The sequence below is a fragment of the Drosophila grimshawi genome, unplaced genomic scaffold (genome assembly GCF_018153295.1).
Source record: "Drosophila grimshawi isolate 15287-2541.00 unplaced genomic scaffold, ASM1815329v1 contig_311, whole genome shotgun sequence".
Classification (NCBI taxonomy): domain Eukaryota; kingdom Metazoa; phylum Arthropoda; class Insecta; order Diptera; family Drosophilidae; genus Drosophila; species Drosophila grimshawi.
In genome coordinates, this window is record NW_025063098.1 from 17,160,606 (window position 1) to 17,182,083 (window position 21,478).

General features: G+C 35.5%; 2 protein-coding genes across 3 annotated transcripts; both read right to left on the reverse strand.

Annotated features, from left to right (window-relative positions):
• Positions 1–777: 777 nt before the first annotated feature.
• LOC6567880 lies at positions 778–20,844 on the reverse strand. Of its 2 annotated transcripts, none has more exons than XM_032740253.2 (8): positions 20,417–20,844; positions 15,963–16,811; positions 5,685–5,806; positions 4,926–5,124; positions 4,750–4,835; positions 4,278–4,530; positions 2,378–4,206; positions 778–2,300 (listed from the first exon to the last, which is right to left on the reverse strand). In XM_032740253.2, exons 2-8 carry the CDS (start codon positions 16,404–16,406, stop codon positions 1,469–1,471), a joined length of 3,765 nt encoding a protein of 1,254 aa, XP_032596144.1. In that variant the 5' UTR covers positions 16,407–16,811; positions 20,417–20,844; the 3' UTR covers positions 778–1,468. The 2 variants fall into 2 exon arrangements, with proteins under 2 accessions (XP_032596144.1, XP_001993963.1); XM_001993927.3 differs by having other exon boundaries at positions 779–2,300; positions 4,278–4,533.
• Positions 20,845–21,007: 163 nt separating this feature from the next.
• Positions 21,008–21,471, reverse strand: LOC6567879 (39S ribosomal protein L55, mitochondrial). The gene is made up of 2 exons (XM_001993926.3): positions 21,264–21,471; positions 21,008–21,202 (listed from the first exon to the last, which is right to left on the reverse strand). Exons 1-2 carry the CDS (start codon positions 21,435–21,437, stop codon positions 21,053–21,055), a joined length of 324 nt encoding a protein of 107 aa, XP_001993962.1. The 5' UTR covers positions 21,438–21,471; the 3' UTR covers positions 21,008–21,052.
• Between the last annotated feature and the right edge of the window lie 7 nt (positions 21,472–21,478).

Below are 21,478 nucleotides of genomic sequence, written 5' to 3' on the forward strand. Positions count from 1 at the left end.
CATTAAGTGGCTTCAATAAAGAACCAACTGCAACCAATTTGCAAATTTTGACTCAGTCTTAGCTGTGCTTTTCAATTTATACAAGATGCTTTGTTATTGGAAACTCGATGATTTATAGCAAATTCAACAGAAGTGATCGGAATCCATTTAAATAGTGCAACACCGATGCTTAAGTCATTCTAGCTCAAAAGTAAAAGTTTTCAATAGAAAAATTACAATTACAAACAGTTGATGTGGCACTTTTTCCTGCTAAATATATAATTACTAATTATAGCAGAATTATCTTGTCGAAATTTGCATGACTAACAGATGCCAGTTTCCCAAATCCAAATGTCGAGCATATATATATAAACTTTAATTTCATTTGTACACACACACATATATATATTAAAATGTACAAATACATATAGATACTCAGATATCAACACAGTATTTTGCACTGATTTTTACGACATATATATACATGTATCTTAAAATTAAATGTTGGTGTCATTTATTATCTGTTCTCGTTATGAAATGGTTGTCAATTTACGTGCACTAATTACTAAGTCTAGATTATGTTTACAAATTAAAAGTCGTTTTTTCTATGTTTTTTCATCGATTTGTCAGTGCTTAAGGAGGGATAGCCTTAATATATAGAAGGGGCTTCACCTGCGTTTATATATATATATATATATATATATATATATATATATACTAGTATGTGAACATACAAACCAAGTTAGTCTCGGAGATCGAAACGTTCATACAGACGGATATGACTAAATTAGCCGATGAAGAATATGTATAAGTTTTGTATGGTCACAGATTATCGTTTCTGCTGATTATATACATTAGCTTTATTTATCATTATCAATACCATTATTACCCATATTTATGGTCCAAGGTATAAGAAATACAAATATATTTAGATACATATTATTATTATTATTATTATTACAGCTATGCCATTTTCTCGGAAGTCTAACAGCTAAAACACTAAATAATGTAAATAAATACTTTTCTTGATTGAATTACAATTATTTACTAGCTTTTGCATAACATAGATTTATATAAATAAGAAGGACTAGGAACCAGTACAACATATTAGAAAAATGTTCGGAAAATGAAAAATGTTGCTATACATAATATACTACTTTACAATTTGAAACGACCTATTAGACTTACAATTTAGTATCTGAACATTTTATGCTTCGCAATTATATAAAAAAAATATATATTTATATATGCATATAGAATGGGAGTATATATAAGTGCTAACGTTTAATCAGTGAAACATAAAGTGATTGCTAATTGGAAATCATCAATAGACTGCCCAAAAACTAAATATTTTGTGTGCAAACTGATCGATCAAGCTCTCTATCTCTCTCATATATAAAACTAACCAAAGGTTGTGAATAAAAAAAAAAATGAAAAACCTGCCAACACATTTTGGAAATTGCTTAATAAATATTCAAAGCCAATATGGCTAGCCACCCTGTCCGCTGCTGCCCATTGATTGTTGTTGCTGCTGCTGCTGCTGCTTCTTTTTGTCGAATATGGATAGCTTCGACTTGACGGCTCCCTCGCAGACCATCATGCGCTGCTGTGCCGGTCGCTTGTCCAATTCAAAGCACAATGAATCTGGATTTAAATGCCGCTTAAAGTCGGAATAGCGATGCGCCTCATACGACAGATAGCTGGAGCCCAGAGCTGAGGCAGCCACAGCAGCGGCAACCGTTCCATTCCCATTACGATTATGCACCGATGGCGGCAATGAATCCTGCCGCTTACGCTCAAAATATTCTACGATTTTGGCTATTTGCGCGGATCGTGTACTCGGCAGAGCGGTGAATGAGCGATCATCCCAGAGCAATGAATCGGAGCTGATGTCATCCGAGCTATCCGTGTAGATGGACGAGGTGCGATTCTTGCAATACAGCAATTGATTTGTTGCAAATGGGCTGCGTTGCAACAGCGAATGGATTTCCGAATCGAGAGCGAGTCGATTGATTATGCCCGCCGTGGCCGACATCTGGGCATCGCCACCACTCACCAGCGAGTGGTGACATGTGTAACGCCTGTGATGTGTTCGCGGTGCAATAATTTCGGCATCCAACTCATCCATTGAATCCAGTGCCGTCGACGACGATGTGTTGCCAGCAATCGCCGCAGTTTCGTTATCAATCGTTAGCAAAACGGATGACGATGTCGCCGTAGGCGAATCATTATGATGATGATGATCGGCAACGGCAGCTGCGGCGACAATTGAACCCGGCGTTGCATAATAGCAGCAACGACACAAACTTGCCAGTTTATCGCTAAAAAGAATAAATAATGTTTAATAATGTTGTTTGTTGTAACGTTGCGTGTTTTACGCGTCCTCAAATTCGTTTACTTGAGTTTATTATTGCCAACAGTCTCGATCCTCAGCTGGGATTTTAATTGATCGTAACAGCAGCTGCTATTATTGGAGCCGACCACCAACGATCCGATGCCACATAATTGTCGCGTATAACTGTTGGTGTTCGCCGTGATCGCCGCATCCGATTCCTCATTAAAGCACGAATAGAAACCACTCTCAATGGAATCGCGCCGTGTCAGATTTCGTTTAGCAGGTAATAGTTCGCAGGACGATGTTTTCAGTTCATTCAATTCGGATGCGGCCGTCTCCTCCTCCTCATCTTCTTCCTCCGCTAACTGATGCGGTGTACTCTGCGAAACAACATCGATTTGGGAATGCGATGTGCTACTCTTCGATTCATCCTTAATAGTATGCTCAATGCAACTGGTCGCATCGACAATTAGAGACATCATCGTCAGCGCATTGCTGGAGGCGCTCGTTTTGAGTAGGGCGGAGGAAGTTGCTTCATGTTCGCTGCTGTTGCTATATTTTGTTATGGGTCCACTGCTGCCACGAAAAAGCGGATGGGTGTAGAGGGAATTTGCGCGATATTTGCGTGCAACGGGCATTGTGGAGGGACGGACAGCGCTGTCATCGCTGCTGGACTCGGCATCCGCACAATTGCCACCATCGAGATCCTCTCCCTCCGAATTGCAATAGTCACAGTCATCCATGTCGGGCAGTACTGATGTATCTATGGTTGCCGTTGCAGTTGCCGTTGTTGTTGCAGTTGCCGTTGTTGTTGCAATTGCCGTTGTTGTTGCAGTTGCCGTAGCAGTTGTTGTTACAGTTGCCGTTGCGTTGCTGCTTCGATGCGGCAATTTCAGTTCGATGGCGCTGTATTTGCGCGACAATTGCGGTGAGACGGGCAGACTCTTTGGTTCACTACAAGTAGTTGTTGTTCCTGCTGTTTTCGTCGTTTTTGGAGCACCTGCAGCCGCTTTGGAGTCGCTGTCCGTCATAGTCTTATTTTGAATGGCAACCAGCTCCTTGAAGAATGGCGCCGACATCTCAAAGCATGAGCTAAACAAATCACCGACACCTGCCGCATATGTCTTTGGATTGGCGCCCAATATTTTTTTAACGCCACGGAGCTGCGCCAGGGCCGTGAATGGATTTGGTTTGACACCATTGTGATCCTTGGCTAACGATGGCTTATATTGCGGATCCTTCAGGCACATCGTTTCACCAACTTTGCGCAGCGTTAGCACCGCTGATATCGGTGGCGGTAATGGTGGTGGCTCCGGCACCGTTGAAGCGGGCATTAGCAGCACCACCGCCGTTTGCGCATCACCATTTGGCAATTGTCGCGGCGGTGTCGGTGAATGGGTCGAGGATCGCTGTCGCTGCATTTGATGACAGCGCGCCTTATCGCTGGGCGACGTATGCAACGGAAAATGTATGATATTCTCACTGAGTGATCGTCGATGCAACAGTATCTCAGCCTCCAGTTTCTGTGTGGCACGACGCACACGTGATTGCAATATATGCTGATCGTATTCATTACTATTCTCGGCCAGCAGCCAGTTGGGTGTGCCGGGCAAAGCAGCCGATGCGGATTTACAACCAATACTCGGGGGAAAACGAAAACCATCCTCATCAACGTCGTGCAATCTGCCTTCGGGTGATGCACTCATTGTGGCAACAATCGGTGGCACAGTGTCTCTTGCCTTTTCGATGTCACTACTATTTGGCAGGGAATTGATCAATTCCAGCGAACTGAGCGGACTCGACGTGCACGTTGATTCCTGTTCGTATTTCTCGGACAGCAAAGTCAACTTTTTGGTTGCATCATGGAAAGTCGGTCGACTCTTGGGATCGTACTGTGAAGATGAAATTTGTTAAAATTTAATAAATAAATTGATTCAAGTCTGCAGGGTATTCAATAACTTACGAGACAACAGTAAAAGGCGAGCCTTAAAAACACAGGTGGCGTGTCCATTGGACAGAGTTCAACAAACGACAGATAATCTAAGCCGAATGAGGCGGTACGTGGCATCAGGTCTGGGTCGGCCTCGATGCGTGCGATAATCTCACACTGAATAATGCCGAATGAGAAAACGTCGCTGGTCTGATCGTACCATTGGCCTTTTAGACACTCGGGACTAACCCAGTACGGTGAGCCAACTGTCTCTAAACGTGATTTGCTGCTGCAATTAAACACAAAATACATTAATTTCAATGTGAACATCAAAACATTAAAACAATTAAAAATACAATCGATATATATATTGTGTGCATAAAACAAATGGTTAAAATAAATTAATTAATTATCAATCTTGTCTATATCATATTTTTAGACAAGCTTTCTTATTTTGGACAGCTGCAGATTAGAGACATGTGATTAGATATGAAAATGTACTTACGATTTCACTGGTATTTTAGCAGCCAAGCCAAAGTCACCGACAACAGCTTCGTATTGTTCATCAGCGAGATGACGAATAAGCACGTTCTATATTATATATATATTTTTTTTTGGGCACAAAACAGATGTTCACATTTTAGTTTAGCTATTTAAAGCGTAAGTTTGTGTTGCACTAACCTTGCTTGTTAAATCTCGATGAAAAATACCCGCTTCGTGAACATATGCCATTCCGCGCGCTATATCCAGCGCCAGTCTTATTTTCTTTGCAGCACTGAGAAACCGATCTTGGTTAGCCAGCAGCTGCTCCAGTGAGCCACCGTTAATGTACTCGGTCAGGGCATGCAGTTGTCCTTCTTGCACACAAACTCCCATAAAGCTATGAAAAAATACGTATAATTAATAAGTTATAAGTAAATAAATAATATATACATAAATATAAAAATTAGATTTATTATTTGCATCAGGTATGTCGATTCAAGGGTAAATTTCAATTGAAATTATATTTTTGCACATTTTTTTATTTTGTTATATTATTATTGCAGATTGATGTTAAATGAATAACTTAAATTTGTAAGTATGGAAATTACTGTTGCTTGAGTGAATGGTTAATGTTAAATTGGTTAATTGATTAACTGGTCTTACTAAGTGAATTCGTCTTTGGTCTTCTTTTATTAAGTAATTTTATATGTGCAATGTTGTTGATTAACAAGGTGTTCGCTTGAAATTAAATTAATTGTTTCCACGAATGAGGAGTTCAATGTTAAGGTCTCTACGCATAATTAATTAATTACTAAGTCTGATTATGGCGTTGAGTTTGTGTTGAACTTTGTTAATGTGGAATTGTGCTGACAAATTGCAAATGCCATAAGTACATATTGGTAGAAACATTGTGTACATGATTTTTGCCAGTTAAGGTTTTACATTGAGAGAACTTACCTCAATATATTAGGATGCGATAGTTTATTAAGCAACTGAACTTCCCTCAACATGTTAGGTCGATTAGCGCGCAGTTGGTTCATTTTCAGCACCATCACCTTGCCAGTTGTACGATGTGTGACCTATTTAAAGAGAGTAAATGAGATGAGATTATGATTAATGAGACATCCTTGAACTCGAATGACTATTCATATGAGTAGTTCTCTGCATCAACAGATGCGATAAAGATCATTTCGAATTACGAATAAACTGGATTAAGTGACTATTGTGTTAAGCTGTTTTGCTTTCGATTTACAGGCGCGAGAGTGAGATCATCACTCAACATTTTTAATTTCATTTTAAGACTATAAGGAAATATCTCTTAAGGCTGTATACAATTAAAAATATTACAAATTGTATAAAGATAAAAATACAACAAAAACAAAAATTAATAAATAAATAGTAAAAACTATAAGGAAGGCTTATTTATTGCAATAAGCCACTAACGGCCTAGGCAATAAAAACTTGAACTTTCATATGGCCGGACATTCACTATCCAGTTATGGAAGGTGTCCGCCTTGGACACAGCATGCGCAGCAATTAAGTCATCATTTTTTGTTCAGTATTTAAAAATGCATCAAATATACACTCCACCCCATTTAAATATGTTATGATATTTTTGTAATGACGAATCGAATAAATATGTTCTTATTTATGCTCTCCAAGGTTTCTACTTCTACTTGTACAAAAATAAAAAATAAAAATGAGCACACTGATAGCGTAAGTTATTTACTATAAGCCGCACACATGCCGCAATGAGTGTTATGTCAACATTTTGACAATGTGGTAGCTTAAATAATTTGGGTGCATGGTATTGTGGTGTTTTCACTTTCAGCTGGGAAATGCGATATGGCAATTGCGGAAGTCAAACAACAAGAAAGCGCCAATCGGCAGCAGCAAATATACAAAAAAAAAACTAAATAAATCCTTTTTCACCAAAACCAAGATGAAGCCGTGTAATGCAACAAACCAGTTGCCGGACGCTTGTCACAGACGTCCATTTGAAGCTCTGGCAACATCAGCAGCCACAGCAGCCAAAGCAGCAGCAGCAAGTAAAAAAAAAAAACCAGCCTGTTGTTGTTGTTGTAGTTTGTTACACGGACAATTTAGCTACAAGTTTCAAGTCCACTCATTCGGAGATATTCCCAAACTAGTTTTGATGAAACGGCATTGACCACGATTGACATCGATTGCATCGCCAGCGAAATTATTTGAACAATTCCCACATGCAATTTGGGCTTTACTGTTAACAAACACCATTTTTAATATGATTTTCAAAAGTTGCGTTTCGTTTTTCATGTTTGAACAACTTTTCAACGAAAATCGAACGAACGTTGAAAAAGATCGTCTGCTATATTCGATGATGCCCCGTTTTTTTGTTTCTTTCTTTTCGTTAACATTATTTTTGTTATGCTTTGTGCAATCACAAATCTGAACTCAAAAGAGGCATTTTTGCTTGCAACTCTTACAAGTTGGCAGCGCACAGCACAATGTCACCTGTTATAAATAAACGTGTTCCGTTACAGTTGGAAATACGTCAGCTAAAAAGCAATGCGTTTTCGCACATATTTAAATACTCCAATCTCTGCTGTGGCAGCAACTGCCGCGAGAATATAAGTAATTGTGGCAAACGGATAAAATTTGCCGTTCGTTTCGTTTTCGCAAAACAAAATCTACAATTGTGTCAGCGATATGCCGGCAATAAGTTGGCAACGAGTCAGACGGATTCTACACTGAAAACAATTAAGTAGAAAGTATTGCTGAGTGATGGAGATAAATATGAGGTTTCTGGTGTTTGGTCGATTAAGGGCAAGCATTTAAACGACGTTTAATAAATATATTTACCAAATTCGGAAATTATATTTCTTTTCTTTTTGGGGCAATTTTAATTTTAGGGTAATTTTATAAATTCTAATTGTTTTTTTTTCTTCTTTCTTTTTTGAAGCTACTGTGTCAGAAATACTAAAATTTCGAATTTAATTGTGTTTTCTTTTTTAAATGGCAAAATTTCAGCCCTCAAATATCATTTTAAATAAGCATTCAAAGTATTATTTTATGTTTCTTTATCATTTTATGTAGAATTTAACCATTTACTTAAGCAGCAAAACTAGATCAATAATAATTTTTTAAATATGCTCTTTTAGGTGAAGTGTTTTTAGAATATATTTATGAATATTTTGAATCCCAATATTTTTAGTCTTCAGGTGTAGATTTTCTTTTTGATTTTGAGTTTTGTTGTCGGGGTTTTTTTTTGTTGTGCCTTTCAATAAAATATTGTCCAACTAATCAATCAAAAGCAGAAGAGATTGTTGAACAGGAAAATCAACTGGATTGAGAAGACAAGCAAACGGCACTAAAATAGTTTGTTGGGAAGCTGCAGCTTGTTGCAAACAAGGTTGTTTTTTGAGAAGTTTACCCAATTAATAATAAATTCCATTCCATATTTATATTGATATTGAGCAGGCAGTTGTGAAGCATATAGGAGTTTATAGGGGGGCAATACCACGCCTCCCCTTCACCATTATTCTAGGTATTATCAAGACCAGTTTTTAGACAAAGAGGGTTGGCGAGTGTCGCCACTGTTAACAATCCAACAAGCTCGCTGTTCTGACCAGGTAAATTGAGGTCGTCGCCATTAGCAAAACAAACTGTTAGCCAGTCGTCGGCCGACTGGAATGGAATCTGGCCTAGTTTGCTTTCTTTCACGCCGCCTGCCAAGCGCGTCTGGTCTGGTCTGTCTGTCTCAGTATTTATATCTAGACTTTTTCCAAGCTCGCTTCACGTTCTTTTTGGACATGCTTCTCTTTTCTGTTGTGCAACTCATCTGCGGCGTCCAAGCCGGCTAAACGGTTATTTTAACTATTTTTTATTATTTTTTTTTTATGGCTGCACATTTTAACATTTATAACAAGTACATTTAACAAGTCGTGCAAAACACGACATTCATAAGGCGACTTGCTACACTCAAGTTCAATTGATTAATCATATTGTGATCGGCGCAAGTCGTGCATCGATTGGAGTGTCCAAGACGCTCATGTGATGCAAGGTGTCAACGTGTACTTGGATCTTTCCCAGAGCGCAGCTACACTCAGAAAAATAAAGTACAAAGTTTTAAATATACATATTTAAACGATGTCACCAAACAACTGAAAGGAAAAATGTTTTAAAATTGAACAGGTTTTTAAATTTTTCAAAAATCTATTTCTTAATCATGGAAAATATTTTGGAAAAAATCCTCTGAAATTCGGAAAGTAGGAATGAAATTTGCTTTCTCCACTGTTAGAGTTCAGCTGCTGTCCGTCTTAATAGACTATTAAGAGAGTGTTTAAGAAAGATCCTGGAAATTGGACATAATTATTTTTAAATTTAAGAAAAGAGAAAACCGGTTCTTTTTTATTAAGACACAATTCTCCGTTATAATGGTGGAAATATACTTTCTGAATACCAAACTGATTAAGGCTTGGCGCAAAAAGTATGGCGATTTTTTTTCTTTTGATAACCGATCTTAATACTTGCTTGAACCATAAAACTATTGTAATTTGATAATGGGCAACTGGCCAAGACAGGTGAACTCAAAAGGCGAACTAATAATGAATTTATAAACGACATAGCCATGGATAATTAACACTTGTGGTGACATTGTTGAATGACTGTGCAATCTTATCAGAATCGCCAAAAACAATTCAACCATAATCGCTTAAGGCTTCAATAAAACAAATAATGTGTATGTACACACATATTTTTTTTTTAATTTTTCTATCGCAAATAATTTGGTAATTTACTGCCCATAATCAGTCCAGCAAATAATCAAACAAATAAAAGAAAAAGGAACGTTTTTTGTGTGTGTTTCGTAGGCGTAATCACATTTAATTATACATGTGACAGCAAATAGTTTAATAATACACATAACGTTAATTATACTGACTTAAAGTATTTCCATTTGTGTCGAACAGTTTGGTTGCAAGACTTTATACAACCATTTATTGCATTGATTGCATATAACTAATCGTTTTGAATATGCTTTTGTTGTTGTTGCTGTTGCATTTTATGTGATTTTAATTGTTAACGGAAAAGCCAAAGAGTTATGTAAATGTTTGGGTTCGTCTGTATTGGTTTACTTTTGATCAATACACATGTTTAAACACCTCTTTCGTGTGTTGAGCAAGCAGACGGACACAAAGAGAAAGAGAGAGAGAGAGAGAGAGAGGGGGATACGTATACCCATCAACTGATATGTATATATATATATATACACATATATATACCACATCTTCAATCATCTTTACGGGCGGGCAGGCAGGCAGGCAACAGCACTGAGTGCAACTAATAATAAACTAGTTTGCTGCAAAATGGACTGAGGCTTGTTTACAACTGATGGGCTTTTTACCTAGAAGCTTAATTGAGTTTGCATTTAACATGTTATCTCTCTCTCGCCTTTTGTTTTTCTATGGGCGCCTTTTTACGATTATGCAACACACCGCACACAACACACAGCGTAAAAATCAATTAGTTTTTGCCCGTCTTTTTGTTTTTTAATGTATATCAATACTAAGCAAAACACAAGCTAAACGAAGACTGCCTGCAGTGTTAGATAGTCAACACAATGTTTATTTCTCGGAGTGAAGAAGTGCTATGATATATAAAATGTATAAGATTTCGTAGAGCAAGCACAGATAAAGTTCATTTCATTTCAACCATAAATTGATTGGTTCTCTTAATAACGATAAGAATCGGTTACCGATCAAAACCACAATTTCAAATATATAACTATAAATCTAGTATATAAGATTTAGTATGAAATGCTCAGGTAAAATTGATTTCATTTCATTCATTATTGATAAGAATCGATTACTAATAGCAGCGAAATCAACGATCAATGATTTATCACAGCACAGCTAGAAACAGTCACCGGATCTTAATCCCATTGAGCATATGTGGAATATGCTGGAAATGGAAATAAGCAAGAGAAAACACATGATTTGGTCAAGAGGAATCGTTAGAAACAGCCTTGTTCGGTAAATGGGTAAATATCAGTGCTAAAGACTTCAGTAAATTGGTTAAGGATATGCGCCCACATTTGGAAACAGATGTATAAGCAAAACGAGGCCTTTTTAGATATTAAGAACCATTTTCGCCGTGTTTTTTTTTAAATAAACTTTAAGATATGTTAATCTTGTAAGACAAGATTGTACGAACAGTTATTGGACTGTTTGGTATATATATATATATTTTAAATCCTTGATCAAGTGCAGCCTAAACAGATTCTTACAAAAAAAAAAAACAAAAAAAAACACCGTTTTAATTATGGTTTGACCTCAATATTTGTAATACTTTGGAAACACATTTTTCAATAGTTTTTATTAAGCTCATCCTATAATTCATGCTTTTAATTTTAGACAGTAACATCATGTTAAGAATGCTGTTGCCAAGAGTGCTGAGGCCAAGATATACGAATGAATGCACGAAGATACTAATGGGCAATAATAATAATATATTTTACAATTTAAGTATTTCTTAACAATTAATTGTACAAAGTTTGCTAATGCACTAAGCCAAAAGCAACGCGTAACTCAATAAAGAATTACAATATGCTAAAAACATTTCACTTTATGAGCAATCATTAATACATAACTAATTAACTAACGTATAAATATGTAACACAATCTCATAAGTTCAATAACAAAACTTCACATGCACTCGCTTCACAAATAACAAATAACAAAAAAAAATAAAAAAATAACACAATAATAAAACAAAATTTTTGCAAGGCACCAAGCCGTGGTAAGTATAAAAGTCAAGTAGAAAAGTGAAATGCTGCTACTGCAAAGTAAGAAATAAATAATTGCTTTTTACCCCACACACACTCAAGATAGGAGCTGTAGTTGTTTTGGAGTAGGTACAGTTGGCTGCACAAATCAAACTGTGGGGGACACGGGCAGCAGCGGAGCAGGTTGCAAGGGGGGCTAACGGTATGCTGAGCAAGCAACTAAGCCGCGCATCAGAGCTCATTCAATTTCACATTTCAAATGTGAGAGAAAAAACAAAAAATAACACACACACAATGCATATTATTTTGTTGCCAATGGTGTTGGCGTCTTCTGTTTGGTTTGGTTTGGTTGGTTCGCGCTCTTTAGTTTCGTTTGAAAAAAAAAACACCGGTGGAAATTAACCGTATACAAGTTTGTACATACTTATCCACATCTGATATGTACAATGTATATTGAAACCCCTATCAAGTACAATAACCCCCCCAACACTTCCCACACACACACACACACACACACACACTCTCGCACATTTGTAATTTTTGTTTCATTAATACTTGTGAGCAGTTGTCGCGTGCTGTTGAAATAGAAAGTGCACATCAATTGCATTGTTTTTTGCAATGCATCATGCTAAAATAGATGGCAAAAGAAAAGCATGTTTATTTTATTTATTTATTTTTATTTTTACTTCTTTTGTTTTTTTTTTTTGTAAGGTAAGGCTTGGAAACACCCAATAAAAAATAATAAACTTAACACTTAACATATTTAAGCCTTACTCCGGTGCGTGAAATGTGTATTATTTGATCAAATGTTTCCCCAACTAAAGATAACAAAATAATGTAAAATATTTAAGCCCTATGCTGTTTAAACAAACAACACTTTAAACAAATAAATGAGTATTATTATAAAATATTTTTGGAAAATTGTCGGTAGCTTAGTCCACATTAAACAAAAAAAAATAAAATAAAAAAAACCAAAATGACTAAATGAGTATTATTTAAAGCATTTTTCAAAAATTGTCCGCCGCGTAGTCCACATTAAATAAACAAATAATGAGTAATATTTGAACAAATGTTTCTGCCCGCATTCTTGCTTAACAAACCCTAAAATTATTGCCAAGTGTTGTGCACTTGATGTGCACATCAAAATACACCCATTGCAGTCTTCATTGATATACTGTAGCGCCTGAATGTATACAGATACACACATACATGCATCAGAGAAGGTGTCTACTTTTTTTCTTCATTTTCTTCACACACCTTAACAAGCATATATATATATATATGTGTATATGCATATTTTTGAAACATTCTCGAAAGCAAGCAACATCGTAAAATTATTTGGCACACTTACAAATCGTACCAACATTTTGTGGGCAGATCACGCGACGTGGGGCGCGTGTAGTGTAAAAATAGCTGCAAGTGGGTGTTTGGCAGCTATACACACATCGGAGCTTAACAGATGACACATAACACGATATTGGGCATATAATGATAAGGCCCATATACCACACATACACACCCACACACATGCATTCACATGCATACCTAAACACGTAATGAGCAAGGGCAAATTTTTGAAAACTATGTTGATTTAAACACTCAACAGCGCGAGACATAAAAAAAAATCGCTTGAAACAGGCTGAGTGAATTCAACTCCAAATTAAAACATATGAATCACATATATATATATGTATATATGTCTCCACGCTGGACGCGCACGCAATTGCTGCAGCCGATGTGGCAGCTGCATGTGCAACCAGTCCTAACTAACTAAGCAAACAAACAAACTGCTAACGGCAAATGTTTCCATTTCGCAAAGATAAACGCAATTTAACGTTACAATTTGTTTTCATTTGCTTTCCTTTTTGTCTTTTTAATTAAGTTGCTGGTATATATAAATATGATTTAGGCAAACAAGTAAAAAATAAAAAAACACTTTGCAACAAGGCCTCTATATTAATGGCCAGAGGTATGAAATACCGTTAAACGATAAACGTCCTGTCCTGTCAACAAAGCTGTCTTCTCCTAATGAATATTGATTTCTTTTGCTTGAGGAAACAAAAAAAAAACGCACAGTTCACTTAATGGACATATGTATGTACACAAATCATAGATTATTCTATAAACTACAAAAATATCTTATCAATAATTTTATATAACATTTGAAGTGTTCGTAAAACAGGTGTGCAACACTGGGAAGCAAAAAAAAAAACAATATCAAATACATCACAATAGGCACATACCAAATGATTACGGTACTGATTGGAATTGTGTATGCTGGCTCTGCCTGCTCTTATATAAGTCTTTTGAAGACTTTCGTTTGGATTGGCTGCTGTTGGCTGCTTTTTTTTTATATGTTTTTTCTTCTTTCTATTAAACGTTACAGCTTTTGTTATTGAAAGTGTTTTTGCCGGCTGATTAGTGCGTTAAGCATTTTTTTTTAGTTTTCGCAAACCAAAGCGGATTGTTATGTAAATTGATTTTCCTTTCAAATTGTTGTGTGCGTTTCTTTTTTTTCAATCAACGATACCAAAAAAAAAAAAAAAAACCAAATAAATACTGCACTACTTAATCAAATTATGGTCGCATTTTTTTTATGTAAGTTTGTTGCTAAAGTTCAATATTTGATTTTAGTAAATAATGTTGGCAACATTTTAATTACTTCGACACACTTCGATTGAAGCAGAGACGCGGCAAAGCACAGCATTAAAGGCAGACCATAATTATAAATTACAGTTAATCCTAAATGTGAACTTTCCGACTCGCAGCTACCGATGCGATCCGGAAATGTAATCGAATCATCCATCCAAACAATGAACAAAATGGAATGGAATAACGGACAAGTGAACGCACCTCACACACGACACGCACAACATTGGGGGTACTCCACATCCAGACATCACATTATGGAGACCGCAGTATGGTATTTTATTGTGTATTGTATTGTGTATACACATGGAACTCTTATTCACCGCACTATGGCGACCACGTGAGAAATGCGCACGCAAAAGCTGAACACTCCACTAGTCAGCGATATGAAAATAAATTGTTTATCAATTACGAAAAATTGTTTAAAAATAAAATGTGCACTTTTCACCATGAAAGTGAAGTAAGATTTTTTATTTTTGCTACAATTATGAACTTATCAATGAATAACAATCAACACTTTGTGTGTGTGTGTGTATTGTATTTTTTTTTTAAACTTTCATTAAAGAAAAAATACTTTGTATTTAAACTGAAAGGCTTGTAACGTTATTTCCATGGTATCATTGTTATAAGCACGCATGACAAAATATATAAAAGAAAATAGTAACGAAATTTGTCTATACAAATTTGGTCAAGCACACAAAAAAAAACGAAAATGAAAGTTAACTAAAATTGTATACCCTTGCTTGATGACATTTAAAGGTTTAGTCGTAGGTTTTTTTTATCGACTTTGAACGAGTTTAATTTCCAGTCAGTTTTTTTTATGGTTGAATCGTTTATCATGCCATACAAAAGATGCCTTTAGCAATTAATACTATTAAATAAGTCCCCTTTTTATAGCTTCTCACTGGTCTCGAATTTGGTTTGTATTTTAAGATAAGCAACATGAAATAATCATGAAGATGTTTAGTAGCATTCTCATTATCATTATCAGTCAAATTACACGTTCAATCCGAAATATTTTCGACAAAGAATAAAATAAATAGAACAAAAATTCGACACAGTCTACAAGAAAGAGATATGAGAACAATAAGATTAATTTGAAGAGTCAATAAGGTGTATTTTCAAAAGTAAAACGCCATATATCTGAATCATGGCTAAACAAGCTCAATTAATATTATTGAATATATCTCTTTATGTCTCGCTCAAATATATAATCTTGAAAATGTTTATTTGCTAGATAGAATTGGTGTTCAACAATGCTATCAGTCAAAACACTGAAGTACAGATTCAAGCCGAAATTTTTTTAATTCAACAAACAACAGAATAAATAATAAGTCAAAACAGCCTGCAGCGAAAAGATATGAGAACAATAAGATTGAATGTTACTTCTCATATCTTATTTTCAAAAGTAAAACGCCATATTTTTGAATCATGGCCAAACAAGTTCTAAAGCAATCAAAAAAAAAAAAAAAAAATTAAAGAAAAGAAAACCGAAAGTTTAAGACAAAAAAAAAAGAGTTCTAGCTGTTCTTCTGTTTTTTAAATGTTATAAATCGTTTTGGGTGCACGAGTTTCTAACAGCTTTTAAAATGCTGTTTTAATAACTGAAGCGCCATTTAATTATGGAGAGTTCTTCAGCAGAAACTTTCTACAATATATCATAAATGTATGTTTAATTACATATATATGTATGTAAAACTTAAATCTACGTTTCTGTCTATAACTCGGTATACTCAAAAAGTTTTCAATATTCTGCTAACTGATATGAACAGTATTTTCTAACAGCTAATTATTATACAAAGGAAAAGTTGTTCGCCACTTACCCGGTAAACCTCCGAGAAAAAACCTGAACCGATTTTCTCCTTGACAAAATCATCCACCGAATATAGGGCTGAGACAGCCGTACGCAGAGCCTTGCACGACGAACCGGTGACAAGTCGATCCGATGATATAGTACGTGTCACTGGTGGCGGTGGATGTCCATTGCTAACGCTACCGTTAATGGTAATATTAGCACTAGTCGCATTACTGCTGTCCTTGTGGAGCACCGAGGATGTCGCATCAGCCGGGAACATATCACCATTCGCCTTCTCCTGCAGGCCGGCAGCTCTGTACGACGACGAACCACACATGCCCGATGTGTTGTCTTGCCACAGGAACGGATTAGCGGAATCCACCTGATCACAGGATCTCTCCTGCTTTACGATGCTACCGCTGCTGATTTTGTTTTCCGGCGGACCGGGACCACTGTGTTGGTTTAGGCTCATTTTTATCAGCTACGACGTATTTTGTTGTTGTTGGTGGAAGGATTTTTTTGTTTTTTTTTTTTGGGGCTGGATTAAGCTGCGCTTGTTTCTGGCAACCTCACATTGGACACTCTCACAATGGGTGGTGGAGCGGGGTGATGCAACACGAACGCGAACTCGTTGCAAGCTGCAAATTGGTTAGATTGTCTATGAAATTTAACAGCAATTACAAAAACTACAACTATTTGGCCAAGTTAATTGACAACTATGTGGGAAAGTAAATAAAAATTCAATCACAAAATTTTTTTATGTGTATTTTTTTCTGTTAAATGCCAAAAAAAAAAAAAACAGTAGCTGTGACGTCATTTGTCAGTTTGGCACACGATTGAACGGAAGATTTGTCTCAAACGGAAGCGCTCTGGAAGTCTAAGGAGAAGAAGAAAAGAAAATATAGTTTAGTAAACAACAAGCATAGCAATAATTATTTGTATTTAATGTGCACATTGCTTTTTTTTTGTGGTAGTTAAATAACCTTCGCTTTGCTCCCAAGTATATTCATTAAAACGCCTCGCCAATAATTAGAATCAATATGATAATTATAAATGTTGCTCAATCTCAAACAATATATATATTATCTCTGTTAATTGAATCTGTGCTGTTTTGCTTTAGCTTCTGTGCCATTTAAAAAATGACTCGGAAAAACATTAATTACTTTGCCAAATATTTATAGCTCATCCTCACGTGCACATACAGTGCCTGCAAAAAATAAAATTACACTCTAATCAATTCGAGTTGGAGTTGTCTGTGATTTGCTTTAATGTTTTGTATGTTGGAAACCATAATGCAAATAATATATCTCCAAATTATGAGCTTGATTATCTTTTTATGTGTTGTAATAAGAAATAAATAAGATTATTTATTATTATTGGTAATCATCTGATATGCTGCACTTATTGCCAAAATAGACCAATATACCACTTTTCAGAGCAACTTTTCGCACATTTTTAATTTTTCATTATCTTTAGAATTACCAGAAACATCCATCAGACCTAAAACGCATCAAGAATCCTTGGAATAAGGATTCGAAGATTAAAGAAACATTTGAAACTCACTATTTTTCATTATTTTTTTAATAATGATTTTATCTTCTAAAGACAGATTATTATTTTGGTGTTACTTTTTCCTCCGCAGCTATACCATACAAATCTATATTTCAGTTTGCTTTCTTACGAAGCAAATAGGAAAAAATCAATATTTTTGTTGACATCTTTTGGCTTTTGCGATCAATAAAAGTAACAATAATATTTGTATGCTCCTCAAGCAAATTTGTACTTTTTTTGTATAAAATATACACTAATTTTGTAAAGTTACGTGCTTAAGTTAGAGGCCTTCTTTTAAATTGGCTCAAGGTTAAATCGGAATGTATAAAGATTGATCTACATAGTGTAGCTGAAGTAGCACTGTGCCAATATATATATATATATATTTATATATATATTGATTAGATTTCAAATACGTACTGAACGAACTTTGCCCAGCACACATCACCATTAGAACTATAATTGACTATTTTCAGATAATAAATATTTAAATTTAGCTAGCATTAAAATTCGTAAACAGGTATCTTTAATTTATTTAGTATTCACGTGTGTGTGTGATTTAAAGTGACGCGATTTGAATTGACGTGAATTGAATTGAATTGCACTGCAATTTCAGAGTTGTTTGCTATTTTGATAACACTTTATTTGCAATAAAAAAAAACAAAAAGCACAAACACTTTAATTTAAACCACGAACATATATTCAAGAATTTGTAGCCACCAGGGACAGTCGCCACAGTACAGTGGAACTGCGCTATCGTCGCTTTTGTACCTTCAACTGAGCTGTGCCGAAAAACAACATCAAAAATATGGTTTGCGGCTGGCGAACACAATCGCGAGCAGCTGCAAGGACTGATAAACAAATGATGATGACATAACGAATAGTTGCCTTTTGTGTGTGTGTTCTAATCGGAAATAATATGACAACAACATCAAGTTGGCAATTTGATTTGCACCTCTTTATCAGCAAACCTTGAGATAAGATAATGGCAAAAATAACCGAGCAAATCGAAAATTTGGCCAGAGAACTTATCACAAACAGCATTAATAAAATACCTCGGAATTTCACTGCGAATTAAAGGCATTACAGCAGCACATGAGAAATAAGCAAGAGTTTTGTTGTTTATTGTTTAAATAACACTCGCGATCTTTTAAGAAGATAATATCAGACTACCCTTTCACACTTGATCGCAGTTGCTTGAAGACTGTGCCATTTTCGCGATTTTCTCAAACATTTCCCGGATATTGCACAAAGACAATAAACTCTTTTTTTCCCCCTCCTCCTTGAGTCTGCGTACAATAAAATGACAATAATTAAGAACACAATGCAAACAACTGAAAATGATAAAGTTCTATAAACAAAGCGATCTAGAGTTTTTAAGAACAAAAACACATAAGACGCAAATGGGCCACTGAAGGCACAGAGAGAGAGAGAGAGAGAGAGAGAGAGAGACTCAGAGACCAGAACAGATAAAATAAAAACAATTTACATTGTCGCACAGTGGCACAAATCATAAATTCTTTTATCATGTAACTAAAATTGCAAATGCCAAGCAACGATTTAAATTAAAATAGTTCAAAATCAAATCTAATAACTTTTTTTTCCAATTGGGTAATTTGACAGAAAGGGAAATTGCGTGCAGCAAGTATTTTTTGGCAGGAGTCAAATACTATTAGGTTATTTGGATGTCAATTTATTTGATGTGCAAAGAATTCGCTTAAGAATTTGTATATTTTTTATATTTGTATATATATTTACACTGTAAACTGTAAATAGTTGCACTGTGAAAAAAATGTGTCTATTTCGAGGCTTGAGAACTATTTAAATTAGCTTTAATATGCATAAAAAAAGAAATTGTTTTTGCCTGGTTTATTTTCGACTTCAAGTGCAAGTAGAATTAGAAATTAAGAAGAGAAAACTACAACTAAACCAGAAGACGAACATCAAACAGAGCAAAAAAAAAAAAACAACTAGTACAGGCACACAAACACAGACAGACACACACACGTAGTGAATATGCAGCTGGCATCAAGCGAAAAAAGGTGCAAAACGGAAACTACAATTGGTGCTTGGCCGCCGCCGACCACCACCACCATCAAATCCAATAAGCATCACACTGAATCACTCACACTGACTTCAAATGCAGCAATCGTTTTACATATATACACACACACAAACACACGCACATAAATGGATGAATGAATGCATAATAAGAAGTGAAACATCTGTCGCCGCATTTTGCACTTTACGTTAAAAAGTGTCTTTCCAGTAAAAAGAAAAAGAGAAAAAAAAAACTAGAAAAGAAAAAGAGAATGCAATTTGATGGTATTGGAAAACGAGATGATGAAGCTTCTTTCCCATCATCTGCGCTTAGTTTGTGTTATTTTTACATTTCCGTTGCTTACAAAAATATTTAGATATGCGTGTGTGTGTCTGTGTTTGTGTGTAGCCCTCCGCATTAAAACAGCATTCCAAGCGCACACCGACACACACATACACAGCCAGACAGACATAAGTGAGGAGGCGGAGCAAAGGGCACAGGCAGAGCAAAACTTGTGTATAATATGCATAATAATTATAGATATTTATTTAATATATATATTGCTAAAAATACACAAATATATTTAGGAATTATATAGTGTACATTTAATAATATTTTGTTACAGAAATATTGATGTACTGTCCCAGGCAAAGGTCAAATCTATGGGCAGCAAGCGCTTCCGACGAAAATGCAGCAGAAAAGAGAACGAAACATGTACCAAGTACTTACACACACCAACACACACACACACAATCAAGCAGAGACGCCTACACAGACATACATTGCATACAAATGCATTTTTAGATCCCATTTAAAGAAAAATTCCCAATTAATGTTATTTTTCTTACAAACAAAAATGTATATAAATAATAAAACATATATATATTTACCAGTTATATTAGTTGATATAATCCAATAAGTACGTTGTGTGTGTATGTGTGTTTTTTCTCTTTGGCTGCAATTGTATTCAAATTTGAAATTAAAACACAATCACAAGTTGAACACAAAATTATAACTTTTTCTTGTTGCTTGGAAGCAAAATTTCACTAAATTTAATGTCTTCGTTTTGTTTACATACATTTATACATATTTATTTGTATACATGTACGTTTTTTTATAGACAACATTTTTCTTTTATGCACTTAACAGGCCGACATTCCGATTCGGCAAGTATTTTTAACGATGTGCAAAGTTATATAGATGCAATAAACAAGCAGTGGGTATTTTTTGTTTATTATTTTTATTTGCAGTCGCGTAAAGTTGTATGCAAAATAAGTCACGACGCGAATCCACGTCAAGCTCCGCTTCTGTCTCGATTAATTTAACATATTATTTTCGCAAGTGTGACCGCACTCGGCTAACACAAATATACCAATCACTAACCGTGCAAATCTCAAATCTGGTATTTTTCTACAATTTGCCTTAAAAATACATTTGTTTTTTTTTTTGTTTTGATCAGCAGATTTGGCCATCAGAATTGATTTATTATAACAAAAAATGACAATTTCTTTATTGTAATTAAAAGGCTACTTATGCTTTTTAATGAACTTCATATACTTTTTGGCATTAAAGTTATCCTCCACTTCGTCCATAATCTTGACCTTCTTTCGCGGCTTTCGAGCCTCCAAACGCGCCTTGCGCTCCGAATCGGACAATGTGCTCAGATCCAGTGGCAACTGTAATGTTAACTACATTTTAGCAATTACATTCATTATTCCCAATGCTTATGTAATTTACCTTAATTATTTTACGTGGTTCGTGATATCGAATGTTAATCGTGGATCCATCGGGATGCACAACAACTGTTGGATAGATGCGACAATACACAGATCGATGTAAACGCGTCACGGATGCCGTTGCCGATGAAAGCGCGCGCATTTGTTGCAATCCATGCGGCAAAAGTTTCAACATTTTAATTCAAGAATAATCGCAACAACTGCAATTGCCTCCCA